Genomic DNA, 9,722 nt, shown 5'->3' with positions numbered 1-9,722 from the left:
GGGCCGAAACCCGCGACGTCCGAGGTCCCCGCGAGGCAGCTGGCCTCCCGGTGCGGGCCGCGGGTCCCGGCTGCCGGGGGCTTTCTTCGAGAGAAAGAAAAAACGCCGCAGTTCCTAATGCTCCTGCCGTACAGTATGCTGTGTGCGTTGACTCAGCTCCGTGCCTTTAGCTTCAGGTTACAGAGCCAGCGAGAGATGTTGGAAGAGGTCTCTGGGGCGTTTCCTCCGTTTTGCTGAAGAATTTACACTGACCCTCCTGACAAAAACGGGAGGAGGGAGGAGCGAATCTCTTGCATCAGGCAGAAACTTTGGGCTCCGAAGTTCAGTTGTAGTGAATTAGTAAAGAAGAAAATATAAGTTTAAAATGGAGACACGGGGATTTGGGGCAATACTTGTATAAAACCAACCCGTCAGCCGCTGCACCGTGCTGCTCCAATCCCGGTTTTGCTATCGTAATTAGCGCCGTGCTGCTGAAACCCCAGTTTTGTGACTGTAATTAGCGCTGTGAGCGGCACACTTAGCAAAAATTAGTTTGGGTTTCCTTTGTGGCTTCCCGCGAACTTCTGAATGTGTTTTCAAGTCTTTGCAGGAACTTCTCCCCTAGATGGTTATCGCGTCCTGGGGGGGATGAATCACTCCGACACCTGTTTGTCTCCGCTGTAGGTTACGCTGCTGCTGATGCCCAGAACCCGAGCAGAGACCTGCGGGGAGGGGGAGTATTTGCATAAGGACCGCTGCTGCCTGTCTTGTCCGGCAGGTAAGGCGTCAGGCAGTTAGAGCTGATGGCCTCCATGGGCTTTTTTTCCCCATGGAGATGACTGCCGTCACTATAGCTTTTGACACTGCATCTGGTGAAAGCATAAGTCTGGCTGGAGCTGTGGTGGCTTCTTGGTGCTGTAGAGGCTGGGCTCCATTTTGAAGCGTGAGCCTCTTTCTTGCGCAATAGGTGGTGACTGAGAGGTGCGTTGGCAGCAAGCCGGGAAACCTCTGCCCGCTGCGCTGCTGAGGATGAAGTGTTCAAAGTCGGGTGGCGTTTGTTGTTTTGTGTGTGTTGCTTTTTTTGTGGTTTTCTGTATCTGTACGTAACATTTTAGTTTGTCTTTGCTCTCTCTTCCTTGCTCAATGTGTGCAGAGTTAACAAGCTTTGTGCCAAGAACCATCCTGCCCTTAGTATTGGAGGGCTTATCGGGTGACTTTAGGAATAAATCAGACAAAGGAGACGTTGTTAAAGTGATTCTCCGTGTACCCACCGTGCCCTTTCAGAGGAGATGGTGCTGGCCACATGGCTGGCCCCAGCCTGCCGGGATGAGTTGCCTTTGTCCCTGGTGTGTCCCGGCAGAAGCCTGGCTGGGTTGGGCGCCCCACTTGCCACCCCGCTCCTGTCTGAGCAGCGAGCTGTGAATGGTCGCGTGGCACGCTGCTCGCTTGCGAGGAGGGATTGAACTTTTTGCCAAAACTGGCTTTGTGCTGTAATGTCCTGTTGTACTCCACTGCCTGTTAAATGACCAGCTGAGACTGCTGCCGGTTCTCCTCTTCCACAGGTACTTCTGTCGCTCAGCACTGCACTGTCCCGCATTCAAGAGGAACGTGTGTCCCTTGCAAGGAAGGAGAGACTTACGCTGCCCATGAGAACGGCTTGGAAGAATGCTTGTTGTGCAGGCAGTGCAAAGATGGTACCAAGCACGATTTTGATGAAACATTAATATTCCCTCCCCCTTTTTTTTTTTTTCTTTCTCAAGTGTGTAAAGCATGTTCCTCTGCTTTTGGGGGGTTTTGGGGTTTTTGATTTGTTTTTGTACTTCCAGTCATTGAGAATATTGAACTTAGAAATTGCCTTTATGGCCCGACTAATTTTTGCACAGTTGCAGAGAATCACAACTTTTATATTTACTTTGTAACTTGTATTTTATTTTTAGATCAGATAACTCTGAGACCCTGTACTCTGGTGCATGATACTGAATGTCAATGCAAACAAGGGTATTTCTGCCCTGCTGAGGGCTGTGAAATTTGTCAGAGATGCAGTACAATGTAAGTTTGATGAAAAGTGACTGCTTTCTGCCTAGGGAATGTTAGAGCTGTGGCTCAATCTCTGCTGATACCTAACACATGTTACTGCCCTGAAGCCAAATGGCATTATTCATGCATTTAAATTTTAGGTATCAAAATACATGAGGCTGAGACCTAGAAAGATGCGGATTTTGGTATTGTTGTGCTTGCTCTTTATGGCCATAAGCTTACACTTTTCATGTATTCAGATCAGCGCTTCCCCATGTACACACCTGAATGAGCTTTGTAGCAGCCTGTCCAAAATTCTGGAAGGCAGAATCACCTGTTGAAGCAAACTAACATGTGCATGAATAATGCATCTACTTTGTCGGGGTTTTTTCCTTGCCACTTAGAGGCTAACATACACAAGCTTTATCTGCTTTGCTTCTATTTAATCTTGTAGTATTATCTTGGGTTGCTTAAAGGTGCACTCGTAACAAAGTTATCTGTTTCTGTGTCTCTAAGCTCTGCCTGAAAAAAAGTCAGGCTTGGGCAAAGCTGCATATTGCTCTGGAAATGCTGATATAACTCTGTTGCCATCCTCTTCAGGTGTCCAGAGGGGAAAGAAATTGTGCAGAATTGCAATGCTACTATGGACCTAGGATGTGGCTTACCTGATCAAGGTCTGATACATAAATACCACTCACCTTGGTTTGTTGGGTCTGTGGCTTCAAAGCAGTCTGTAAAACGGTGGTTTGAATTCCTGTAACATGTTTAAGAGCTGCTGTATTTTGATCTGGGAATTACCTGCTAAGGATGAGTTCTCCTAGGGGTGGGGGTGGCAAACGTTCTGAAATTTCACTGAGTGAAAAGCTACGTGTGTCACCAGGGCTTTCAAAATTGCGACAGCGACACTATTGAAAGTTACCCATAGTGCAAAGATTTCTTTCATATTTTTTATTTCTGAGAAACTGTGTATAGAACAGCTTTTTTCCTTCTGCTGATAGCTAGCTTCTGGCAGACTAGAGAAAGCAGGAACTGACACTGCCAACACCGCAGCTCCTGAAGCTCACTGTCATCTTTTGCATGCTTGTTTTTCCCATTTTCTTGAATGTCATTTCAGAAAGCCCTGTAGAAGTTGTATTGTAGCTCTTGCTGCCTTTGGAACAGTGATGTGCAGTGCAAATGAGTACTTGCATGTTCAGGTCAGCTGATTGTCCCAGCGCTGATTTCCAGGACAAGCTACATGAGTCGTTGAACTAGTGCTGAGCTTAGGCTGTTCTCTAGGGCAGCAGGGAAAACTTGCACTTCACAATATCTTGTTTGGGCACTGCTTTGGTATTAATTTTATTTCTTTTTTCCTTTGCAGGAAGCACAGCTGTCAACGTGATTATTGGTATTGTTGGGATTGCTTTGGTTGTTGCTGCTGTGTTGCTATTCCTTGTAATTAGAAAGCTGAAGAGTGGTAAAGGTAACTGCTCAATTACTATCCGTAAACTTCCCAGAGCTGGGTGCAAAGCAGGTGCTAAGGCTATCCCCTTTTTTGTGTTACCTTATGGGGGACCTACTTAAGACCTAGCTCGTTTAGTATATCATTCAGTTAAGTAACTCCCTTATGTAGACTAGTTTTGTTCAGTAAATAAAATGCACAAACTTTAACTATGAGCTTTCTTATTTTGCTGACAGGTGCCTTTGCCTCAAATCAAGATTAGTGTAGGTCCTTAGACACTTTTCCTATCTACTTGTATAGGCATAGAGTGAGGAAAAACTTGCATGTGAGCTCAGATGAACTGGGCAAAGAGTATCAATTAGATCATTAACTACTTTCATTCACTGTGTGTGACTGGAGATTTTTTTCTACAAATAGTTCTTTAATTGTTTGATCCTCTTACCCTCAGTGTTAGACCGATTTGTCATGTGTAAATTTTTTTTTTGTGTGTGGAAATGGAGATGTTTTCCTGAAACAATTATTTCCCCTACTGCTAGTTAAAGTTTTTTGTTTGGGCCTTTTTTTTTTTTTTTTTGCAACTAATTTAGAGTAATGCTGAAAAATATTCTGAATTTTGGATGTTGACTTTGTTCAAATCATGTCATTGATTGTATCTCAGCAAAGACAATTTCTGCCTTCTCTTTTATTGCAATATCCTACAAAAATGCTAAGAAGCATAACTTGGAATTTGGGGGGAGGTTAGTTTAGTGTGGCTTGAAAACCAAACTGCATCTTACATTCTGTGTTTTACTAAGTAGGACTCTTCACCCCTGTCTGAAGGCGTGGTGTTAGTGCTGTTGGGTAGTGCCAGGGTGTAGTACTCATGAAGTGTATGACAGGTCAAGGAGATGAAATGGCTTGTATTAGAGCTTGGGTTTGGGTTACAAATGTGTCTACTGCATACAAGTCTTGTGTGAGTTCAGCTATATTTAAGTTGCTGCAATTGCAAAAATTTTTAGACATTTATTTTTTTTCCTAGCTGCTTCAACTGATAAAGATGCAGAAAAAGGCCTGGTAAGTATATGATGGATCAAGCATTTTGTCTCAGTTTTGTGGAGCTTAACTATACACTGATTAATTGTACCTGATACACAGCTCTCAATTTCTGTCTCAGTGTAGGCCTCTAGTAGGATGGATTCCTGTGATGACTGACACAGGTCCAGATGTTAGCAAGGGCCTGATGCATTCATTAGCTGCGTGTGCCCACTTCCTTTGGAAATATTCCAGAGCCTGTGGCCAGGATGTTTTGAAAGTAGGGGGAAAAAAAATAAAATTGGCTAAGCGCAAGCTTTCAGTTCAAGCTGCTTCCAAGTGATGCCTTGACCCAACTAGTTCTTTGCCATTTCATGTGTGTATCCCCCAGGCAACACTGGTTATCGCTTCCCTGCCTGGTGGTGTTCTAGCATTCCTTGTTGCTTTGGCTGTGACGTTATTTGTTTGTAAAGCCTTACTTCTCTTGACCCAGCAAAATGTCCAAGTCTTCCTGCCCTTGGGCTACAGACCAGGACCTGGCAATGTCTAACTCTGTGGTCCTAGACAGTGCCATAAGACGGGGATCAGGGCTCAGAGTACACCAGTTCAGAAGTACATCCCTGAAAAGGGTTCACCAAGCTAAGGCTGGCTGCTGGCATATTTTTCACTTAAAAGTTAGTTTAACCCTTGCCTCCTGTAGTCAAACACTGTTTCAGAACCTTGCCGTTTCATTCTAAAAATATTATTGTTCATCTAGTATTTTGCAAGGTAAGTACAAGACTAGCTTGTATTTAGCTAGTCTAGCTTTAGCTTCTCTATTTAGAAGCTACATTCCTGACAGCATGAAAAGGCAAAAATGAACTCAGTCTTTACTCATACAGTTTGTGTAACACCAAGCTGTAAAACAAATGTTTCTACGAAGATGCTTCTTGTAGCATGCATGCAGCACTTCTCCCTGCTGTGTGTCTTGTCCTCCACCCAATGTATGCTCTATTCACCTGGTACACGAGCTCTTGTATAAACTTACTGCTTATACATTTCAAGTAATTAAATGGATCTTAATTATGTCACAAATACTTTAAGATTGAACAAACAGAATTGAAAGATATGTTAAAAACATCACCTTGAACTCTTCTCTCTTTTAAGGTCCATAAGTGGCTCAGATATGTGAATTACCCATGGGCTTTTGTTGGGTTGTGTCTTCCCCCACGCTCTGGCCAAATTCGCAGCGCTTCCTGTATTCGTAGAAGCTGATGAAGAAACATGACAGAAAACCTGGTCAAAATGCCGTAACATAGGAATAGGCAGATACAACATATCTTTAATTTGAATAAAATGATAGTAGAATAATGCAATCACAAATCAGTGTATGGTGACACAGCTCCCATGTAAAAGTTGTCACAGACTTGAGTTGCCATGTCTGCACACTTGGGAACGTTCCTACTACTGTTACAAAATCTTATTTTCTGAGGAAAGTTACACTGATGCAGCCCTGAGACCAAGTGTGTTGGCGCCAACATGCTGTTTGCCCAAAGTACCAGTGAATTCATACTGCCATAAAAAAAAAAATACTGCTCATAGTTTATTTCATTCCAAAATAGGACAGCAGCTATTAGTCAGCCATACTGTGTACTTTCAGTCACTTAGTTAACTATTTAAGAACTCTTCTATGTAAATAGCATCAACTTGTTTATCCTGTTTGCACCCTTAAATGAAAAGTGGATTCAGTGAGGGTGATGTACAACTACATGTGTGGGGTGGTTCACTTCACATGCCTGCTTATGCATGTTTGTCACATGGTGTCACACGTGGGTCACTGACCTTGTGCAAGCAGAAATTGCACTAGTGCATGCTCATAGGGGAACTGTACCTTAAACACAAATCTCATTGGAAAAACAATCACTCCTGCCCTCGTTTTTCACTTTTTTTAAAAAAAAGTTCCTAAACCTTTCCAGTTTTAGCACTAGCTGATATGCTAGATAGGTGCTGGTCTGCTTTCTACTTCTTGCTGATGCGGTAGAGCTGTACTCCTTGGCATATTCCTGTTTAATGTGTTGACAATGCTGAAAATGATGCAGCCCTCCTCACTCTTTGTCCCCTCACAAAAGCTTTGCAATGTGCACTGTTGCATGCTGGCTTCTTTCAACTGACTCTAGTTTGTGAACCTGCCAGAAAAACTAATCCAGCCCCAAAAAGCCTGAGCCAGTGCACTTAGATGGTGCTGATAGGCTATTACCAGCTATTGAAAAGCTCTAAGAGTATCAGCCTTGATACAAGGATAGGCTTGAGGCCCCTGCTGCTATGAAGTCAGCACAGATGCAGCAATGTAACTTAATTCCCTTTTGCCTCGGGAGGGGTGCATACCTGTACCTAGAGAGGAGCGAGCAGCAACACAGGCCAGCCAAAACATTAGGAAAAGTTGTTTCCTGTGTTTGCGGAAGTAGCCTGTGAGCTGTACCCCGCAGTCCAGCCAGAGCAGAATAGCCAGCGAAGCACAGGGTTTAGGCTCTGGCACCATCTGAAGTCCAAGTCTATAAAAGCTCTAACTTTTGCATCTTTGTAACTTTGCCAAATTAGCAGCTCTCTTGTTATTTCTCTGACATCTAGTGACTTCAAGTATCAGGTTATCTTCCTCGTGATGGTCCTTGAAGGCTTACCTGAGAAACATCTTTTAAAGTATGTTCTTATTCTTTGCAGGAGTCTGAGGACAGTACTGAAAGCCTCATTTTACCAGAAGTGGAGACACCTGCAAATAACACAGCCAGCCCAGAGAGTGAGAACCCTGGTGAGAGCCCGGAGGACCAAGTGCAAACCACCCTTAGCTTGGAAGTAGCAAACACATCACCAGAGGAAAACAGTGTTGCACGTTCCAAGCTGAGTGCCGTCCTGCACAGAGGCTGGAAGTGCCCTGTGGAAAGACTGTGGAGGAAGGTGCCTGGGTCTTCACTACCAGCAAAAACTGGGCAGAATTCTGCTTTTCACCAGAATATGCGAAGTGGTAGAATGCCAAAATTAAACTGTAAGGTAAATATGCATGAAACTATCATTGTATTTTCTCTGATACAAGTGTCATTGTAGTTGAGTTCTTAACTATTCCTTGAGTGACAGATGCTGTTTTCAGGCAGAACTGTAGGGAAGAGGAGGCTTTGCCTTAAAGATGTAATAGAAAGCATGGAACTGATCTCTTGGGAAAGCAAATTTCAGTCTCGTGTTTAATCTGCTCTGCCTCTCTCATCTCCCTGTTCAATATTTACGCAGAAGTTACTACTTTGCAGTAGCTGCAAATGTCTTGCCTTGTTGCTCAGTTTCAGACACAGCAGCACGGCTGTTTCAGCTTGCAATTTTTTAAAATATTTTCAGCTGTGCTGTGAAATCTGACCCCCTCTCACTTGTTGGTGTGTGCGCTGTGGAAGCAAGCTCAGAAATTGTGAGTGAAGTGCTCTGGTATGTTGAGTAACAGCCCAATTTTATATTACAGGTACGAGAACCAAAGTTTCAAATAATTGTTAAAGATCTCTCTCAAAAAGGTAAGTATTGCATAAATTGGTAGTACTCAGTGTTTGCTTTTTTTTCTGTTGACTTTAGTCTGCTTAAGGAATAGTGTATGGAGGCTAGTGAGTTTTGCTTAGACCTATCAGGCTTTTGTTTACTGTAAAATATGCTGAAAGAGGATTATTGCTACATTTCAGAGAAGTTGTAAGCCCTGTGGCAAATTGTTCTTCTTTAAAGCATGTTTTTTCTGCACAGCAGTGTAGTGCAGTCATGCTTTTAAGAGTAAAAATGGTTCAGGTTTTTTTTTCTGTATGCTTTAAATGTGTCTGCATTGCAACCATGTAGTCTGCCTTAATGAGTGAGGTGTAGTTCAGAGCAGGAGATCTTTTTGTCAAATGGCCTCTCATCCTCATACATCTAACCATACCCGGCAAGTCGATATGCTGGACGTCCGAGCGACAGGCTTTGCTCATGCTGGTCTTGTTGTGGCAAAGCAAAGTGGTGAAAGCCTAGTGCTGCGTAGCCCTGTTAAGCTTAAGTGAAGATGTACAGGCCAAGGAAACTTTCCTCAAAACCACCTTTAGTGAATGGTGTCTTGTGTTAGGAGGCTACTTTTGAGATTTGTAGCTCCTTTAGCTCCTTTCAAGGTCACTTGGTAGGAAACCTATTTGTCCTGCTGCTTCTCAGGTGCCAAACCTGGCCTTGCTGCTGCTGTTTGATCTGTGCATGTGTTGGCTAAAAATGAGTGGAAAAGCATGCACGTTAGCTCTGAAAAAAACCACTGTGTTTTAAATTCTAACTTTGTGTTTATTTCTTTCAGAACTCAGCGATAGCTATTGTGCCTTTATAAATAAAGTATCACAGAAAAAATGGAAGCAGCTTATGAGAACTCATCTGCAGGAAAATGATATTGATAAAATTATTTATGACTTTCCTAATGATATAGAAGAGCAATCTTATCAGATGCTTCTCCTTTGGAAAAACACACTGGGAGGGAAACAATCTATTATTAAGTTACTGGATGAGTTAAGCTATCTAGATACCAAGGCTTATCATAATGTATTGAACACTTTAAAAAGTAATAATGTTATACGTATACTGTAAGCTACACATTTGTTTTGATGATGAACTTTAAAAATGCTTCTGTGTACATATATAAGTCTACAAACCTCCTGGAAATGAGGACATCACCAAACTGCTAGTGCATAGGATGGCATGGACTTGATATCCTCCTCACTTTCACGGGGGAGCTGGAAGTGATTTAACACGGTCAGCGTTAACACAAACTCCGGTTGTGACGTTCACTAAGGCCTTTTGAGTTGTCTGGTATTAAACTCAGGCGCCGGATGCCAGTTCGAGAGCGAGGAGCTTCAGCTCACGTTTCCCTTGTGAGGCAGGACCATGCTGCTCAAGTTCGGGCAGTGGGGAAAAAGAAGCTCCAGGTGTTTGGGGTTTTTGTTTGTTTGTTTGTTTTTCTCTCAGAGGAGTACGATGCTTAATTTCTGAAACAATTGTGTTTTGTTTTGTATCGAGTATGCTCGGAACTGTTACCATTTTGAAGTGCAGCAATAAAAGCCTGGTTAAGCCAGAAGCTGGTGTTGACTCTTGGATCCTTCTATGTCTGAGGGAAACGACTCTCAGACCTGCTTCTCGGAGGGAAACGGCTCTTGGACCTCGTTTTCTGAGGGAAAAGACTCACGGACCTGTTCTCCTGAGGGAAATGACTCTGGGATCTCCTTGTCTGAGGGAAATGTCGTGAGGGGAATCCTCTTCCCGGTCCAGT

At 43.3% G+C, this 9,722-nt stretch overlaps 1 protein-coding gene across 1 annotated transcript; it reads left to right on the top strand.

Moving 5' to 3' along the window:
* Positions 1 to 663: 663 nt before the first annotated feature.
* On the top strand, positions 664 to 9,039 carry LOC104269766 (tumor necrosis factor receptor superfamily member 6-like; the record flags this gene model as incomplete). The annotated part of the gene is made up of 9 exons (XM_009876274.1): positions 664 to 757; positions 1,542 to 1,673; positions 1,917 to 2,028; positions 2,596 to 2,697; positions 3,360 to 3,457; positions 4,455 to 4,489; positions 7,145 to 7,471; positions 7,926 to 7,974; positions 8,760 to 9,039. Coding segments are annotated over 9 exons (1,229 nt in total), but the record flags the coding sequence as incomplete, so codon positions are not given.
* Between the last annotated feature and the right edge of the window lie 683 nt (positions 9,040 to 9,722).

The sequence above is a fragment of the Apaloderma vittatum genome, unplaced genomic scaffold (genome assembly GCF_000703405.1).
Source record: "Apaloderma vittatum isolate BGI_N311 unplaced genomic scaffold, ASM70340v1 scaffold4959, whole genome shotgun sequence".
In the NCBI taxonomy this organism is placed as follows: Eukaryota; Metazoa; Chordata; class Aves; order Trogoniformes; family Trogonidae; genus Apaloderma; species Apaloderma vittatum.
This window is presented reverse-complemented; position numbering and strand designations above follow the sequence as displayed.